Genomic DNA, 20,355 nt, shown 5'->3' with positions numbered 1-20,355 from the left:
GATGGTCTCCAAAGGTCCCCCAGCTGATTATTTTAATGTTTGCAGGGACCATTTCAACCCTCCCAGGGCTCGGGACACCCGACTTGATTTCCCTGTCAGCAGCCCTGACTCTGTCCTAGCTGCGCTCAGCTCTGGGATGATGATGATGATGCTAAACATACGACTTCTTCATTCCCAAACATGGTGCATCAGTGTTTTTTCATCGATGACGCTGTGACTCACCAGCTCATTTCAAAGTTGACCTGTAGATGTGCTGCAGGAGATCAGGAAACAGGAAACAGGAAACACACGATGACTTTGTCTTCAGTTGAGGTGAGTGAGAGAAGAGCAAGTGTAAGTACTAAAGTAGTGCTCGAATTATTCGGAACCATTTAAATTCTGTTTAAAATGTAACTCTGACATGAACAGTCACACGCTGATCTCTTCTAGTTGTGTTTTTTATCGTGTCTTGCAAAAAGAGTTTGATCGGATCCACTTTATGTCAGCCTGTCCTGACGTGACACCAGCTCATCATGTGTCTGCAGATATCAGGTGGACACACACACTTTTATTATTCTGACTCTGTTCTTTCACATAAAAATGTGCCTCAGTCGGACGTGTTGTAGTGTCGCTGTAATTTCCTGGGAAAAATGATTCAGTTTGTGATTCTACACATGCTTGAAAACTTTTTTATTTTTTGGTTTTATCTTCCAGCCTGCGATGTAGAATGTAGATCATAGATCAAGACAAAAAAAGCTACTCACTGATAAACTTCACTCAGCTCAAACTCAAATATTTCTCCAGTACCACAAATGCATTCAGCCCAGAGGCCAAAACAAAATGATGTCACTTAACGTTACTGCAAACCACCGATACGTTCACATTTGTACATGTCAAAGGCTTCGAACCGGACTGACAGGATGAGTATGTTTTAAACCACTGGAGATTTTCAACAAGGGACCACTAAATGTTTATGTTTTTAAACTGATATTTAAAGCTGCACTTTGTAGTTTTGGGGAAGAAAAAACAAACTCTTGTTGTTTTCATGACTGAATAAACTGAATAAACACACTGACGTTAAAATAAAAGTTCATACTGTTTGAAATTATTCATAAATGGCGGACCCTGCCACCTTTCTATTTTCAAACAGCGTCCTAGGGTTCTTATAATCCTCTGAGAACAGTTTGATAATTCAGATGTGGAAAACTGAGTTTGACTGACTTCTCCAAAACTACGTAGCGTCTCTTTAAGGAGAACTCGGAACACGTCGCGTTTGTCGCGACCAGAACGCGATCTCCTTCTAACCCTAGCCCAGTGGTTTTTGTTTCTAAACCCAATCAGTTCATAAGAACAGCGCTGGTAACGGATCCTAAAGAAATGTCAAGTAGAAACATTTATTAGTAACATTTATTCTGGTGAGTGAGGTTTTTTTTCCCCCCCCCGCTGAATGTCTCGACACTACAGGTGATTTTGTGCTTCATTTGTCTCATTGTTCAAACGATGGACACAATAAAATGATGATTTTTAACGTGTGTGTGCAGCGGCTTCATGTTAAGACTCTCTGTCAGGCAGCTGATTCATGTAGGGGTTAAAGAAGTCTCTGAGGACGCTCTGCACCCGGCCGGGCTGGAGGCCCCCGACAGCGGGGACCAGCGCTGGATTGAGAGCCAGGTCCAGGACCTTTGTGGGGTCGAAAGCAACGGAGCGGGCCTGGGCCGTGTGGAGCCCCTCGATGGCGCTGGACAGCCAGATGAGTCTCTTCAGACTCTGGATGTTTTTGCTGCGGTCGTGCATCAGCTGGTGTTCAGTCACAGCTCGACGGCTGCGGGAAGGAAGAGAGGAAACGTCTGTCAGCCTCAGAGTCATTTTCAGCGGAGTATTCCTTTAAGCAACACTTCCTCACTGATATATTTATGAAGTTTTGTGTCAGAGGACTGAAAGCTTGCACCATGTTGGTCTCACCTCTCGCTCTGTTGACACCGGATGCTTGTAAAGACGACAAGTAGCAGGACGGTGAGCCACTGCACGGACCGGTGGGACATCTGCATCTTCTGCAACAACAAACACAAATCTCTTCATTTAACATTCAGGAAGCGTTACAAAACTGGTTGTGATGAGCTTATTTTCATTTTCAGGATTATATTTGAACAACCTTTTGAGTTTTTAAGCGAAGAGGCGACGTCGCCCCTCAAGAAAAAGCGGGAAACATATCTAATTCTTACCAACTCAAGTATTGTTCTTTTGTAAATAATGACAGCTGGACTTATGAAGAGCTCAAATCCACTGAGAACATCCCCCCATTCAATCTAAATATACTGGATTCATCCAAAGAAACGCCACCACGTGTGTTTATCACTGTCGAATTTAAACTCCTCCGGATGAACAATCGACTTTGTTTCTGCAGGATCTCGCTGCAGGAGGTCTGATGTGTTTCTGTGGATGTTCTCAGATATTTAGTTAATTAAGGACGGATGATTTTTAAGAGTTTTTATCATTAAATATGGCGTCAACAAGATATTTTATATATTTGAGCCTATTTAAAACCTTGTCCGGTGTCATTTCAGCTATTTTTTCCGATGACAATGTGAAAGTTAAACATTATCTGAACATCTTTAAGATGGATTGTGCAAGAAATTGATATTTCTTTCTGGATCAGCAGGTGTGATGATGGGGCAGTTGTTTAATTTGGAATAACAGGCGTTTTCTTGCTTCCTAACTGACTGAAATGACCCAGAAGAGATGTTTAAATGATCTAATTGCTGAGGAAAGGTGTGTCAGCGCTTCACTTCTTATCTCAGTTTGGTTTAAACAGAACTTTCCCTTAACAAAAAAAGAAAAGGAGGAAATACTAGAATTAACCCACAGATCCTCGTAGTGTGAGTGCAGACGGACTCTCTTCTTCGCCTTTAACTTCACATCTTTTCTCAAGAAGAAGGTCGATGAAAAGTGTCTCGTAATAGACAAAGAGGGTCTTTTTCTTTTACTGTTCAATGGCAGAACAACTCTCCAAAATACATATAAAAACATCTGCAGGACAACAAACGACTGACCGGTGGAAATGGAAAGGTTTGAACAGATGATGAACTCCACCACTTCATCCATCCTTCAGTCAATCAACGAAACAAGAATATAAATTTAAACTACGCAGATTTTAATTTCCTTAATTTACCTATTATATTCTAAATATCATCATTTTTTACTAATCTTGCATTTCTCAATGGAAAATACTTTTTTAAGATTATTATTAAAGGAGCTCTTTATAGTTTTGGAAGAAATTCAAAGCTTTTTGATATTTATAATATTAATGAAGAAATAATACAAAAACTCAGAATTAATTTCTTCCATCACTGAATAAACGAGCTGTTCTCAGAGGACAACATGGTCCCAGAACACTGTTTGAAGATAGAAAGGTGGCAGGGTCCGCCAGATGTAAACAGAGTAAAACAGTTTGAAATTGTTTTGTTGTTTAAAGGTGCTTTTTATAAGAAAGAAATAATTTTGAGTCTCTTTCTAAAAACCTCATTATTTGATGAGTTGAGAATGAGACTCAAAAATCTATTTTTCTCATAAAAAGCACCTTTAAGGTCAGTTTGTATATTAATTCATGAAAACGTTTTGATCAATTATCTTGTTTGTTTAGGCATAAAAAAGCTTAATAACAATCTTTTTCTTCTGTCTAAATCTTTTTCCCAAAAACTACATAATGAACCTGTAACTGGAGGAATGCATCCGTTTTGACACAAAGCTGTTTGTTCCACAAGTGCCACATTTAAAGGAGCAGTATGTAATTTTGGAAGAAATTACAGCTCATAATTGATATCAACAATATTAATGAGGTAATGATACAAACTCAGACATATAAATTTTTTCTATAAGTGAATAAACAAGCTGTTCTCAGAGGACAATAAGGTCCCAGAACACTGTTTGAAGTTAGAAAGGTGGCAGGGTCCGCCACACATGAACAAAGTAAAGCCGTGTTTTGTCCTTTAAGGTCAGTTTGCCTGTTCAGATTATTTGTTTACTTTATCCAGTTAAAATCCGTTTTGTGCAGATTTTCTCTGTCTGATTAAGAATTTCCACTCCAAAAACTACATAGCGCACCTTTAAAGAGATTTAATATCTATAACAGGAACAGAAGAAAACACAGGTTTACTGAAGCGTGACAGAAAACAAAACAAAAACTGTGAAATCAAATTAACAATCTCACTTTGAGCTTCATAAAGTGACGACAGTCTGAAAGGTGCTCACCTTGTTGTTGACAGCTGCTCCCCTGATCGTCAGACAATAAACTGACTTCAGGTTCGACCTCCTGGCCTTTTATAGAGCCCCCGACACACACACACACACACACACACACACACACACACACACACACCCACACACACACACACACACTTGATTTGCTAATGAAGCACGTCAGCAGCGTCGTCTCTCTGACATGCGGCTCTGTGGAGCGAGAATATCAAACGTCTGGCAGGTTGTTTGTGCACCTCGCCGTGACAGAGGACCAGGTTTACACTCTCACACATTCCCTTTACATAATCTGATGCTTTCAAAAGGGGGATGAAATTCAATTGAGGGATTATCAATTCTCTATTTTCCCGGTCTAATCCGCCCCGTTTCCTCTCCTCGGAGAGAGATTGGGGCGTCTGACAAAGGGAAAGAGTTTAGAGAAGCGTCTCTGAATGGCTCCACTGATGTCGAGGCTGCAGACACACAGCAGTGAGTCAGTGTGGAGTCAGCAAACTGTCTGTCAGCTCCAGTTCCAACTTTTCTAAAGTCCCTCGGCCTGTGGTTAACATGCTTGTCGCCTGGAGCTCCTCCACATCAGGGCCAGCACGACTCCCCCTCCCCGACACTAATGAAGCCAAAATGAACCGCAGGCCTCTGGTTGCTGCGGCGTCGCCACAGTGGAGGACAGAAATGCGGCCATCTTGACAACAACGTCCAGGACGAGTTTCCATCAGAGAGAAATGTTGGCTGCTGTCGGAGGCTCGTGGGTGGACGAGTGATTCAGTCCATTAGAGAGTAAACGATGAAGGTGTGAAGACATTTAAAGACAAACAGAGAAAACTGATCAGCAGAAAGGGGAATTCAGGTTGTTATCACATTCCTGACACTTAAAGTCGCGTGCAGTCGTTAGTTAAAGTTCACAGACTCGTTTTTGTGAAGTTAATTTAGCTGCTCGGTAAGCAGAGCAGAGAGAAGCACTGAGGCAAAGTCACATCCGTCAGTCCTTCACAGAGAAATCCACAGTCCAGCAGCATCGCACAACACTGGTACAGACAGCCGAGAGAGACAGGAAGGTCTCACGTCACGTTACAATCCGCTCACATATGTCCTTTAAGAAAGAGATTAACATGTAAATCACTATATATTGTAACAAAGAGCCCCTTTAAATGTAGCAGAGCTCCGAGTCCAGGGTGACGTCCAACGTCGAGGCCTCAAAAAAAGGATCCTACGCTCCAAAAATCTGAGCATCAGCGACCGTGTTTCCTGGATTCTGGTGACATTTAAAGATTGAAAAGAACAAATCAATAATTCAGACGTATGACAGCAAACTTAATGTGACTTTTAATTGTCAGAGAACAGCAGAACAATTTACCCTCGAGGGTAAACTTGCATAAATCTGTGGCATAAACTGATGTTTCATGATGATTCATGTTTTGCTCCTGACCTGTAGAGACTCTGAATAAATGTATTTATTTATTCAGTTTGTTTATTTGATAGGGACAGCGCAAAGCTTCTGGGCTGTACCAGAGTTAGTTAAAGTTAATGTACATCTGCAGTTTCTCGGCAGGAAAATAAAACGTTACACGATTTCAAAACATTAAAACGTTAAAAATGACACGATAACAACTTGAGCTCATGGGCCTCTTAGTCTAAGCCTAACCTAATTGTAAGAAATGGGAATTTGGTGATTGTGTTTCTGGGATGTTTTAATTTGACCGATGTCCTGATCAAGTGTAAACCCATCATAACGTCACTCGCTGTTTTTTGGACGACCACTCTGAAGCCTCACAGTGTCGTCGGCGTCACAGTGTTTGAACTGTAACTCCAGCCCTGTGAAACCCAAACCATCTATCTCGAACAGTAAACAAGAGTTTTTTTTGTGCCTAAACCGAACCAGATTTTAACCACAGCATTGTCACACCAGAGGTTCTATTTGTAGGAACAGATGAGTCTTCTTGTTTTCCAACTCATCAAATACTGACACCTCGAGGTGGCATCCGACCTACAGTCCCAAAGCGTCACTTCTTGACGAGTTGGGAATGAGACTCAAAAATCATCTTTTCTTAGAAATAACACCTTTAAAAACACAATTACTACACACACAAATGACTGTGTACGGATCTCACAAGTGTTCTGGAGATTGTCACAATTTTTGGGAGCCAGACGTGACCATATTTGGACGAGAGGGTGGAGCTGGGGTGGAGATCCTGATTGGATTGGACTGAGAATCTGATGACACATTTGCTGTGTCTCAATTCAGGGTCTGCATCCTTCGGAGGAGCATTTGAAGGCCAATTACGTCACAACGCCGCGTGAAGGCTGTCCCAATTTGAAGGCTCCTCCAAATGCAGCCCACAAATGCTCCTTCTTCTCCCTCTTTTTGAAGGAAGCACCGCTACTATCCTTCGCGGCCTCACATATCGCAAGATTCTTTGCGCGCCTGAAAAAGAAGAAAGAAAGAGAGAAAATGGCGACGTCGCGTGGCGTAGATCGTCACTTTCGCGGGCCTGGGCGGCAGAAATCATGACGTAAGGGTAAAACATCTGGTGACGCAAACGGAAAATATTCCAAAGGCTAGACCAGCCCATTTAACAACGGTTAATGCAGCCTTTTCAAGGTCTCTCTGAAGGACTCGCCTTCAAGGACCTCAAAGGCCGGGTAGTTTGAAGGATGCAGATCCTGAACTGAGACACAGCAGTTAGCTGTATCACAATTCAGGGGCTGCATCCTTCGAAGGACAGTCCAGCCTTCGGAGCATTTCCTGGTTGCGTCACCAGATGTTTTACCCTTATGTCACGATTTCTGCCGCCCAGGCCCGCGAAAGTGACGATCTACGCCACGCGATGTCGCCATTTACTATCTTTCTTTCTTTCTTTTTCAGGCCCGCAGAGAGTTGTGGGATATGTAAGGGCCGTGAAGGATGGTAGCGGTGCATCCTCCAAAAAGAGGGAAAAGAAGGAGCATCTGTGGGCTGCATCTGGAGGAGCCTTCGAATTGGCCCTCAAACGCTCCTCTGAAGGATGCAGACTCTGAATTGAGACACAGCCGCTGAGGTTGTGACTTGTCGATCAGAAGGCTGCTGTGTCTAAAGCAAACCCTGATTTATTGTCTATTTACCTCTTAAAGAAACATAATTCACTAAATGAACATCGTGCTGTGTTGAAGGAGACCTGAAACCAGAGACTGAGATCATAAACTCATCAGGAAAATGTTTACTGAGGTAAAACATGAAGTGATGAGTCAGGTCAGTTTCTCATAAGCTTACATGTTTTAAAACCAGTGGAGTCGCCCCCTGCTGGTCATCAGAACAAATACAGGTTGAAGGCACTTCATCACCGGCTTCACTTCTCATACCTGGAAGCTCCGCCCACTGATTTCTACAGTCAGTGGTCCTGATGATTAATAATGTCAGCTGCAGCTACATGAATGTACTTTGAACCTTTGATAAGAAGTTACATCACTTTTTTTTCAGACTACAGATGAAGCTGTGTTGATCCTCAGTCACCGTCGGCTCTCGTCTCTGTGATTAATTCTCCTCCTCACACGAACTCTCTGATGTTCTTCGTCTGCCATCAGCAGAATTTCTTTGCCGCTTCAGTTCAGGTTTCTGTTTCAGGCAATTTCCTCTTATTTCATCATCTAATAATTCATCCGGCAGCACCGGCACAATTAGAGGAGAGCTATAGCTGCTAAAAATGGTTGAAAGATATCCTGTTAGAACCACACATGCTTTCAAATCAAGCACAATTATTGCACCGGACGTCACAACACAGCAGAGTTATGACGGTTGTTAGTTAAACACTGAGAACAGAAACTTCCTCTGGACCCGAAGCAGAAAACGACAGGATGTGGGAATTATGGAAATTATTTTGTTCTTATTATGAGTAAAGAATATCTTTATTAATTAAATCTGTTCATTTAATATCATGATTAACAAGGTTGTTGTTTATTTCAGTGTTAATTGCTCCTGGAGGTGTAAAATCCATCCATATAGAACAAGTTTGATTTGTAAACCTGATGTCATCACTCAGGTGTAACTCAGCCTCTGTCCACACGGTGGCAGTGTCGCATCGACCAGAAGAGGAGGAGGAGGAGGAGGAGGAGGAGGAGGAGGAGGAGGAGGAGGAGGAGGAAGTCTTGTTCCACCACAACTGGAGCTTTAGATTCAGGAAGATAATAAAAAAACACAACATTTGTAAAGACTGTAATATAAAATACACCAGGACTGATGGAGAGCGCCTCCTGGAGGCAGCAGAGGTTATTACAACCGGTTCTCTCAGAGCTGTGAAGGTGAAGAGGCCAAGTTTGTCCTGATGGTTCTGATGCAGAGGCATTCAAATCTGAAGGGTTTTATATAATACATATAACATATACATGTTACTATAACAACAAGGATCCCTCACTGGTTTCTCTCTGATCAACTCCAAACCTAAATACAACAGAGTTACAGGCATCGACTCCACTCATGTTGACTTTTCTAACATAATACTGAAGATCTACACATCTGTATACATACATACATACAGCTGGAAAACTCTGATCCATGGAGGTCCAGATGTGGCTCTGACATGTGCAAACTGTTCACATAGGTGTTCTGAGTGATCCGATCACATGTGGACCGCTTCAAGCCTGTAAATTCACACCTGGCATTAAATGCTATTTTAAATAAAGTAACTTAAACAAAGTAACTTTTTTTTTTTTTTTTTACACAAAGAAAAAAAATATCTTCATGTATAACATCTGCCGAATTAATGAGAAAGCCCAAACTGTTAAGAATGTGTCTCCGTCAGCGTTTCACAATATTTATAAAGTTTCTTCAAATGCAACAAGTCTCAAAATTGATCGTTTTCTAAAGGGAGTCTGGTGACGAATCAATGGATGACAAAGAATGATATTTTATTTGTTATTCTTCGCTGGATTTGTAAAACTTGACATGTTTACTGTCAATGTTTGTATTTTAATATTCAGCGTAAAAAGTGAAATCATTTGAAACAGTGTGTGGAGCTTCACAGCAAAACACCACTGATTAAGTGATAAGTTATTTACAGCCTTTTCTTCAGCTGAACTCTTCACTGTAGCTGCTGAGCTACAAGCGTTAACACTCACCTCGTCTGAGGTGTGAGCACGAGCTCCATTGGTGATGTAAATAATGTCTTTTTTCAAATCAATCTGGGATCTCTGGGTTTACGGAGACTTGGATTATGCTGAATGAACTGTATGGAGCCCTTTTATTTTCATTGTAAGTTGTTTTTTAAAACAAGTCTCCATCTACTTCAGGTGTTGAGGAGGAAACTGCAGCACTGGTTTGCTGTGAAGCTCCAGAAATGTTTTCTGTCCTACAAAACTTCACGAGACGTTCCATCAGCAGGGTGAGAATGATCTTTGGTTGAATTTAACCTTTAAGGTCTGTGCTCCTTTAAATGGCTGTGTCTCAATTCAGAGTCTGCATCCTTTGAAGGAGCATTTGAAGGCCATTTACATCACAATGCCATGCGAAGGCTGTGCAATCCGAAGGCTCCTCCAGATGCTCCTTCTTTTACCTCTTTTTGGAGGATGCACCGCTACCATCTTTCCCGGCCTCACATATCCACATATAAGATTCTTTGCGCGAAGACAGAGCGAAAATGGCGACATCGCGTGGCGTAGGATCGTCACTTTCGCGGGCCTGGGCGGAAGAAATCGTGACGTGAGGGTAAAACACCTGGTGACGCAACCAGGAAATGCTCCAAAGGCTAGACCGTCCCATTTAACAACGGCTGACGTGGTTAACAAGGTCTCTCTGAACGACTCGCCTTCGAAGTCCACAAAGGCCGGGCCCTCGAAGGATGCAGACTCTGAATTGGGACACAGCCTTTGTTTCATCATGATCTTGCAGAAATGAAGCTGCTCCATAAAAACTCTTTTAACTGGTGTTCTTGACTGAATCTGCAGGTGTGTGTTGTGATACATGTAATAAAAGCTGTGAAGTCTTCAGGTCACATTTTGGATCCGATGTCAGAGGAAACAAGAATCCAGAAACACTTTAAAAACAAAAATCTGACTGAGAAAAAATAAATCACAAATGCACACAGATTTATTTCAAATTCCAATGGCTTTATTTTATGTATATAGATTTGTATATATTTATATATATTTATATATTATATATATATACTTATGTCACAACTTGTACTCAGTTGCTTGATTATCATCTTTTGTTCAGCTTAAGTTCAAACGACATGACACTAAAGACCAAGGCATTCCACACGATCATATCTTACAAAAGAGTAAAGAAATCAACATGAGCGTGCGCACCTGTCGTACACACGCGCGTACACACATCAATGTACAGGTAATCGTGGTTCTGTTTGTAGAAAGGACCGGAAAATAAAAATTAAAAAAAACAGGTAAAGAAGACGACGAGGACGAGCGAGACAGAATGAGAGTGAAAGTGTGAGAGAGAGGGGGAGGGGGAGGGGGAGGGGGAGAGAGAGAGAGAGAGAGAGAGAGAGAGAGAGAGAGAGAGAGAGAGAGAGAGAGAGAGAGAGAGAGAGAGAGAGAGAGAGAGATGAACCACTGGAGTCGAACTGGAGGAGTCTGTTGCATAGATTGAAGCAAACAGGAGGAGGATGGCGGAGAGAGACGGACAGGATGAGAGCGAGCGAGGGAGAAGGTGACACACACACTGAGGAAACACACCTTCGACGAGCCAACACACACACACACACACACACAGGGAAGCACAGGAAGTTTTGTTTTGTCTCACACACACACACACACACACACACAGTCTGACAGACAGGACACAAGACGCCGAGGTCACGACCTCTGGGTTTAACGACACTGACGTCGAGCGTTTGAACGTCTGGATGCTCCGTAAAACAAATCAGAATAATGTGCTCATCCCTTTTTGAGATATACTCAATTGAAAACAGTAATAAGACAAATATTTAATGTTTTTGTAAATATATTCTCATTCTCAACTTGATGGCAGCGACATGTTTCAAACTAAAGACTGGGGAACGCTCCAAAAACGCTTGTTTGATGTTTGTTCGCAAATGATTAGATTCACAAGTTTTACTTGTTTTGAAATCTGGATCGTACCACGTTCACCATCGTAGTTTACCAACATCCGCTAATCACCACTGAGCGCGATGAAGCTGAGGCTGATGGGAACGCCGTAAGTGCTTCAGGTTTTTGGTCAGAAATCAGTGTTCGACAGGGAATCATCGAAGTAACTGTAATCGTTATTTGTGGAAATTGAATGGATGCAGCAAATTTTCAAATAGATGCCGAGACGACCTCATGTCGGTGCTCGAGTGTCACTAAAAATTAACGGTTAATTTGGCTTCTTGAGCACTTTTGTGTTTTGTAATATTCAGCGTTTAGTTGGACGTCTGTGTGTCTGAACTTTAAAAATGTTGCTGTTTTTAATCAGACACTGTGTTATTCATACTAAGGATACATCATTTATTGAACATAAGACTACTTTTGGGCCCACAACTCATATTTTAGTAGGAACGGTACAACACCCAGACCTCTGTACAGAACATGTATACAGGTAGACAAAATCATAAAAGGTGATTCAGATCTATGACCTCAGCATTTCTTGAATCCTGCCGACAGATTTGCCAAACTTTCACACAGCACACTCGACGTGACGGCACAGTCCAACACTCAACCCTCATCACGGCCGACAGTCACCATGACGACATTTCTACAGCCTGACAACTGAAAACACGCGTTTCTAAACAGATTTAATCTGAGGAGGAATGTTTAGTTGAACGAATATTAAAACACAAAGACACTCGGTTGGCTTAACATCGTGTCTCAGCTCTCTAACATTTTAGAAAATAATGTTTCTCTTTTTTCACAGGCAGATTTTCCGTTTCATCCGAGGCCATCTTTAGCCTAGCTTAGCACAAAGACTGGAAGCGGAGGGAAACTGCTAGCCTAAAGAAACCCCACAGCTGTCTGATTTATATGTTTTTAAGAGTCGAGGAGAACAAATAGAAATCTAAAGGAGTCGTTGCGGCTTTGGCAGTTTTTTTTTCTTTTCTTGGTCTCTTATTTTTAAGTTGTTTTGGACTTTAAAATCCAACGTAAACATTACTTTAATGGCAGTGATGATCTGATTCAATGTAAATTCAGAGTTCAAACGATGAGTTTTTTTCCCCCCGTCATCAGCAACTCTGCTCTCGACTGTCAAACTGGCAGCGATGTAAGTTGAAGCCTGATCCTGATCAATCCCGATGCACAATTAGATCTTTTACACAAACACGTAATTAAACTAAAGATGCCTTAAATTAGTTTTTCACCAATTACGCCCACAATTAGTGACGAGCAGGACATTTTACAGGAGTTACAGTTAGTGAAACAGCTGCAGATCAGCTCTCAGAGATCAATTAATCAAAGTTTAATGATTTTCGATTTCAGCGTCTCAAATGTGATCATTTCCTGCTTTTGAACATCTTTGGGGAGGAATTTCAAGACGTCATCTTACGGTCGAGGGGGGAAATTATACAGTAACAGGCATTTTCTGATATTTTATATTTTATAAAATTGTACATTAATCAAAAAAAAAAAAGGATCTACAGATTAATCGAGTAGTTGCAGTCACATATTTTACAGTTGAAAATAACCTCGTCAGTGCGCTCTGGTCGACAAACTGAACGTCTAAAATGATCAAACAGACAGAAATCAGACATGAACACAAAACATTTTACAGGTGAGCAACAAACTGCATCATCCTCGTTTTGTCAGGAGGATGATGGATCATGACGATCGATGGATGCGATCGGTGAGATGATGACACCTGCGGAGCTGAAGCCTACCTGAACCACACGCTGATGATTCAGGCCTGTTTACTGTCACTGTCTCCCTCCTCCTCTCACTGCACAGATGAGTGGGTGATGAGTTCAGGAGCGTCTGTAAAAATCTGAGTGTTTTTACATACGTGTGTGTGTGTGTGTGTGTGTGTGTGTGTGTGTGTGTGTGTGCTGGGACTGGTGGATGAAAACAACGGAGAGGTGGATGAGCGAACAGATCAAAAGTTTAAAAGTTTGAGACGATGGAAACAAAAAAAAAAAAGAGGAATCGTCATCTTTCATCAATCCATCCATAAGAGTTCACACAGTTTTACATGTTATTTCCTCAGTGTGTTTCACCTCACAGTGCAAATACGTGTGTGTGTGTTTGTGTGTGTGTGTGTGTGTGTGTGTGTGTGTGTGTGTGTGTGTGTGTGTTTTGGGGCGTGTATTTGAGATTCATTTGAGGAAAGAAAAATAAAAAAACAAGTCAACATTTTGGGATGTTTCATTCCATACTAAAACATGCAGAACACAGAACATTGAACACAGATACTGAACAGTTAAGTTTTTATCCAAATGCAGTTTCTCTTTTTTGTTTTTTTGTTTTGTTTTTTTTTACTTCTTTTTTGTCTCTTTTCTTGCACAGAGTGGCTTTTTAGGCTACACAGAACACGACGGAACCAATCGCACCAGGTTGGACATATTGCTTTAAACCACCAAATTTTTGTATATATGTCATGCATGCCACATAGATGATATTATGTTTATACAAAAATAACACCAACGCCTATTACTGTGTATCATAGTAATTACAGAAAACAAATCTTTTTCAGTCTTTTTTGCAATGAAGTTCAACTGAGAAACCATATATAAATCTATGTATTTATATCCACTGGACTAGATATAAATATATAGAGATAATATATAAATATATAGATACATATGTTAAGTGGTTATGACTTTTCCAGCTGTGATATTCCAGTTCGTTTTAACCATTTCTTTTTTTTCCTTTTTTCTTTTTTTTTTGGGATTTGTGAATTTTTTGAAGTGGATGTGAAGATTCTCCAAAGATTTCCTTAGTATCCGGCAACAGGAAGCTGTTCTGAGAAAGGCAGTGCTCTGAAGGAGGAAGCAGTCAAAATGCAACAATGACTGGATAAGAAGCAAGTTCCTTTTCCATACAGAAGTCCGGTTGGGAAAACTGCGGCAAACTTCAGGGAAAAACTAAAAACCTGGGTGAAGATTTTTTTTTTTTTTGTCAGTCCGCTGCTGCAGTTTGATTTGTGACGTAAACCAGAAGCACAAACAGTTCTGGAGCGTCTCTGGTGGCCGGGCTGTACTGTGCGCCTGGCATGAGACGTGAGGGCAACCAGTCCAACCAGTCCAACAGACGATCACCACAGCGAGGCCATGGCAAGCACAGAGGGACAATCTTATCCAGACGGGAGGGAGGGAGGGAGGGAGTGGGTGGGTGGGTGGGCCGGTGTGTGTGTGTGGGTTTGGGGGGCGTGACGGCAAACTTGTGCAGAAGAAGAAAAGAAAATCGACTTTGGCAGAACATTCTTAAAGCTTTGCTGGGTGATGATTGGCTGATTGCCCCCTCTCCCATTACCCGCCACCGACACAGACAGCAGGTACACTTCATTCACTTATATGACAATATTTACATTGTACTGACTGTAGGAGCGCCGCTGTTCTGTCAGAATCAGCAGTCGAACAAAAACAGAGAGGAAACGCGTCATCGTTTGGGAGGTGCGTCTCATTTACAGGCAACCGACACACACACGGCAGGAAGAGGAAGTGATGTCACGAGCGCTTTAACAGTCCTGCTCTCTTCCCGCGGTATGTTTCTGAAAGTTGGCGGTCGTATAAAAATGGCGATGACATCTACAGCTGCGGCTGTGTCCCCGTCACAAGCTCCGCCTCCTTGAATTTCATGACTAAACTAAACATGGCGTCTTTTCTTTCTTTGTTCCCCGGATTTAATACATGTGGTCCACGAGCAGCCCGAGCTTTAGAGCCATGATTCGGCATGTAAACACGTACAGCAGGATGTGCAGCGGGTTTCAAGTTCTGACAGATTTATATTCCAAGTTATTTCAGCAGCTGGTCAAAGTAATTTATCACAACGTTAAAGCTGCTACAAGGTACTTTTGTTTTTTGTTGATTCTGGCGGCCCCTGTGGACAAAAGTGGTATGAACACCACCTCTTGTAAGGATCTTGACCTATTTTCTTCCTCATCTGAGCTGTTTGCAGGATGCATCTGCGTAAAATTAACAACTGTAATGTGACAAGAAACTGCAGAGCACCTTCTTCTATCAGGCTGAAACTCCTCGATTCATCCTCAACACTTCACCATCAACACAAGTTTTAATTCTAGGACTTATCCAACCTGGTGACAGGCACTGAGATTAACTATAATCTTCCACTGATGGCCTCGTTTGCTTATGTAGGTCACAAAGATGCATCAGGTTTAAACTGAGACTGTGTCATAGCCAGTTAAAAGTTCCTTGTCGCACATAAAATACTGAAACTGTGACGAATAAATCAACATAAGAGCTCAAAGAGAGTTCATGTTTTTCATTCTTCGGGGATGTCGTAATGGGTTCAATCTTTTGATTCATTTTTTAGCGATTAAAACCCGACACGAGACGAGCGGGCTCAAACTGTCCTCAAGTCCCGGAGACTTTAAGCATGTTGGGTTCAGGTCTGAGTCAAAGGCTCAAAGACCCTCCCTGCCTGGACCGACTCTACTTTGATCCTCAGTTTTTGGTCTCGAAGGGGATCGGAGCTCGTTTTTGGACGAGGGCAGGCACGCCGCTTCAAAAAGGAGGCGGAGCCTGAGGCGGGACACAGCTTTGATCCTCTATAAAGTCGTCAGCTCCGACAGCAGTCAGTTGGAAAAACAGCTTCGATCCACTCATTCAAAGAAATCAGTCTTAGTATCTTCAAAAGTACAGAAACAAAGAAACCCAGAGGTTGGATAAATAATTATACACTCCCATTTAATGTTTGATACAGTTAGCTGTATTCACGTTGCATTTGCTGAACTCTAATGGAGTTGGATAACTGCGTAATCACATAGCGTGTAGTGTATCACAACATCTTATATAAGGTGAATATACTCATGTAAAAGGGGGCTGATGGAACGAGATTGTTGAGATTCCAATTGAACGGCCAACAGGAAGTAAACAAGTCACTGCAGGTTTCTGAGCCCTAACATCAGGTGACCAAGACGACACACGTGGCATAAATATTTAGAGAGCTGTAAAAAGTCCACGTTAGATTCATCTCATTCATGTACTGTACTGTCACCAAACTCTTCAGCCTATACATATATATTCATATATCTCCAAAATATTAAAAAGTACTTAATATAAAAATACAGAAGAATTGTAAAAAATGAGCAAAACATTGAATTTTATATGAAAACCATGCAAGAAAGATTCCCCATTTAGTTAAATAGTAACTCTAAGATTCAGGAAAGCAAGGGAATGAAAGGGAAGTGGTCGGATGAGAGAAGCGCAGGCGAACTGCCACCCACTTGCTTTTCATGTAAACATTGTAGAGGTCCTTTAAACTTGGTTCGGCAGTGACGACTGAAGATTTTCTCCTTGCTTTTTGGTCATGTTTGGAGTAAAGGGCCGGGGAGGAGGATGTAGGGGGGGGGAGGGGTCGAGGGGTCGGGGGTGAGAAAGTCCAAAGGAAACCTCGATAACCATGAGATAAAAAACAATACAGACAACCTATAAAATATGGCTCTGAGTTACATAGAAAAAGCTCATCAGAGGGGAGGAAGAACCTAGTCATGACAAAAAAGTTGGAAATATGGCAGTAGTAGCACATTACTTCAATAAGAACAGATGATTTAGTTTCTGTTCGTCAGATCTGACAAACGAGGGAACAAAAACATCAGAACTGGTTCTAAGATTTGTCTTGAACACAGACAGACTGTCCAGATTCTGTTCAGACATCTATGAACTTCCTGTTTGCTGAACTGAACTGACTCATCGACACGACAGTCGTTCCCCTTTTAACAGTGTTACAAAACACAAGTTAAACTTTAGAGGGGGGGAGGTTACATAAAGTCAAACTAAAGACACATGTGTGCACCAACAGATGTGAACTGGATGGTGCAAACTGAGACAAAGGCTCGTCCCTGGGACGTGAAATGAGGTGGATCAGACACACTGCTCTTTCATGCTGAAAGGACTCAGCTGACCATCAGGACGCCTCCCTGTGGACGTAATCTGCAGGGACTGTAAGTCCTATCTGGTCTGAGAAACCCCTCGGGATCCACCAGGATGAACATGATGTGTCTCTGGGGAGGAGACAAGGTAAGCTGGGGCTATCTGTCTTAGTCTGGTCCACTGCAACCCAGATCTGGTGTGTCTAAAATGGATAAGAACTATTTATTCAGAAGAGGCAAAGGGACGAATAGTTCTCACCGTGTGGCAGTACGGTTCAGTTTGGAGAGCCCAAACGACATTTTTCATGTTCACGTGACATAAATTTGGTCATCTGTGAGGACGGCACAGTGGGGCAGTGGCTAGCGGCGGTCACCTCACAGTGTCACGGTCACAGGCTGTCTTTTTATTGGTTGGCAGACTTTAAGAGGGCGGGACTTAGCTAATATGAGCCTGTCAGAGGGGAGATGTCAGGGATACTAAGACAGTGAGAGGAAGAGGAAGGACGATAAATGATTACCCTCATCCTTCACGTATTTTGGTTTTGTGTTAACCAAAGTCAGTTTTCTTATTGGTGGCAATCAAAGCATTCAATGTACGTTCTGGCCTCATTTCATCAGCGCGCTGGGGAGAACAACAGACTGTGCTCGTCCACAAGTGTGTTGATGTGTGGGACACGTATGCAGACGTTCACTGCAGGAGTGTTTCAGGGCTTTCACGTCCCCGCTGCAGTTCCCTCTCCGTCACCTGATTGATGAGCCTGTCTCTGTCCCGTTGTGGTGACAGGATGTTCAGTCCTGCAGTCAGGAAGTTCACGGAGCTCTGAGCAGACGCTGCCGCAGCCTAACACACATATGGTTGTCTAAACAGAATCCCAAATATTCATTCCTAAGTTATCATGCCACTCAACACGAATGAAACAAAACATGCATCCTACTAGAGGGGGGAACTTGAACCACACTCTTGTTTCCTATCGACACTGTGGACGTACTGGGGGAGGGGGGGAGGAGGGGCAGAGAGAACCAGAACCCTGACTGGATGAGTTGAGGTCAGAGCCCCACAGAGCAAAGAGCGAGCGCCCTCTGAACGCCGCCATGTTGGATATTTTTGGGTCGTAAACATTCTGTCCTTCCACATGCAACACAGCAGCTGAAGAAAAACCAACACATACAGACACGATAAAGGGAAGAACATCTTTTTTTAACAGTTGAACCTTGAACACTGTAGTGTCACACGCACAAGACATTCTGTGGAGTTTGAATCAACCATCGATTAACAATCTTTAGAGGTTTTAAAAACAAACAAAATAAAAAGATTACATTTTTGCATTCGCCTAAAAATCTTCTGAACACCAAACCCGGCTGTTAGCTGTGTAGAGGAGCGAAAGCGTTATGTACATGAGAATCACTGCACTCTTTGAAAAGTTCGGTGCCATTTTTGAGAGCGATACGCAGGAATGAAGCGCGAGTACAGAACACGACATGCTGCTGCAAGTCCCGCAAAAGATCGAACCCAACATCGTTTAAAAGCTTTTCGATAGGATCATCAAGTAAAAAATATACATGAATGGACAAGGACAGGCCTTCCACAGTGGAGACTCTGGACTCCACCCTCTACTGATACATGTGTGGTGGTTGAGGTGGTGCTGGAAGGACAAACTTACAGGCAGAACGACGCCACAGTCAGTATGAAAAACACAACGCGGCAGGAATGACTGAGGGGGGTGATGACGATGTGAAGCGCGTGTGTGTGTGTGTGCAGGATGAAGGGATGAGCAGAGCGATGACTTCCCTCCTCGGTGCGACAGTTCAGTTGGTGGGATGACAGATGATGCTGAGAAAGAAGAGGGAGGAGGAGGAGGAGGAGGAGGGAGGAGGAGCTCAGATGGATGACTCGCGGCTGTGGGGCAAGGCGCTGGGCGGCACTCCTCCTCCCCCCGCCCCAGAGGAGGCGCCGGGGAGGGAGTCGATCTCGTCTCCAGTCTCCTCGGGGATGCGAGCCTCCTCCTCGGACAAGGGCACGAACTCGGGATGGACCATGAAATTGTGGATGGAGCTACGGGACTCTGGGCTCTCCAGCCCCTCGTACAGGGAGCTACGGAATGCATTCACCACCTTAATCTGAAACAAAGAAAAGAGGAAAAAACGTCAGAGGACGAGCGGATCAACAACTGCTTTGTGACGGTGTGATGTCAAACAGGCAGCAGGGGCTGATGGGACACATGGTGGTCGTGCATCTGAATCTGGGCGGGGAGGTGCAAAACCACGAAACACGACATAAAAAAAAAACAGGCCGGATGGATGGAGAAGAAAACAAAACCCACAACACATCAACACAAAAAGGTCAAAATAAAGGTCAACATGATGTTGGATGCAGCTGAATGCAAGAACACAAACTGCAACTAAAAAATCCACCAACGAACGTGGAGAAGCATCAAATCACCAACGCGCACACACACACACACACACACACACACAGATCTGTCTCACAGCCGGCATTCCAGTTCATCCTGGTCGTGTTGGATGGATGGTGTTGTGGTCGGGGCTCTGTGCATTTTATTCTTTCTTGATAACACAAATGTAGATGTGAACTGTTGTTTAAGACACGACTGTTTACTGAAGCATAAAGACTTCCCTTCTTAGGAACTACAGCGCCTGAAGAACAGAAGGAGGAAAACACACCCATATCCGAAGTATTCTTTGTGTTGAATTTGATTTATAGCTTCATGGTAAATAATTATTTGGAGGTCGAATAATCAACCCTCTTCCTACTACTTAGTCATTTTCCATATCACCCAGGATGCCATAACATTTGTCTGACCTGGGCCTGAAACAATCTAAAGTAAAACTCACTCTTCAGTCCTCTCAATGTGACGGTCGAGCTTTCCAACGCCACGAACACGCAGTGAAGATTAAGGTCTGAAATTGAACCCCAGGCTTTTACTTGTCCGATCTGAAATGTGTCTTCAGTCTGTTCTTTGTTCAGATATTTCCTGATTTAAGTCAAGACAAACTCTGTGAGAGGCAGTAGGAGACTTGGTCCCCGAGGTCGTCTCTGTGTTAATCGTTTTTTGCTAATTTGATTGGATCCATCTTTATTCAGGAATACTTCGGGGTGTAACGGTACATTTATTCGCCCCTAACTGTGACGATACCGACCTGAAGGT

At 42.7% G+C, this 20,355-nt stretch overlaps 2 protein-coding genes across 6 annotated transcripts in view; both read right to left on the bottom strand.

Annotated features, from left to right (window-relative positions):
- Window positions 1-652: 652 nt before the first annotated feature.
- pth4 (parathyroid hormone 4) lies at window positions 653-4,354 on the bottom strand. The gene is made up of 3 exons (XM_030419103.1): window positions 4,228-4,354; window positions 1,942-2,030; window positions 653-1,801 (listed from the first exon to the last, which is right to left on the bottom strand). The coding sequence occupies exons 2-3, from the start codon at window positions 2,025-2,027 to the stop codon at window positions 1,531-1,533; spliced, it is 357 nt and encodes a 118-aa protein (XP_030274963.1). The 5' UTR covers window positions 2,028-2,030; window positions 4,228-4,354; the 3' UTR covers window positions 653-1,530.
- A 5,934-nt stretch (window positions 4,355-10,288) lies between these two features.
- The window catches only part of LOC115583443 (plasma membrane calcium-transporting ATPase 1-like), a 90,666-nt gene continuing 80,599 nt past the window's right edge, over window positions 10,289-20,355 (bottom strand). For 3 of the 5 annotated variants that reach the window (XM_030420299.1, XM_030420295.1, XM_030420297.1), the window contains one exon: window positions 10,289-19,309. In XM_030420299.1, coding sequence (XP_030276159.1) covers window positions 19,070-19,309 — 240 coding nt within the window. In that variant the 3' untranslated portion in view covers window positions 10,289-19,069. The remainder of the gene's footprint in view (window positions 19,310-20,355) is intronic. The other 2 variants (XM_030420298.1, XM_030420296.1) reach the window with 1 other exon arrangement.

The sequence above is a fragment of the Sparus aurata genome, chromosome 6, assembly GCF_900880675.1.
Source record: "Sparus aurata chromosome 6, fSpaAur1.1, whole genome shotgun sequence".
Classification (NCBI taxonomy): Eukaryota; Metazoa; Chordata; class Actinopteri; order Spariformes; family Sparidae; genus Sparus; species Sparus aurata.
Note: the sequence above shows the minus strand (reverse complement) of the source record. Positions and strands in the feature narration are given on the sequence as shown.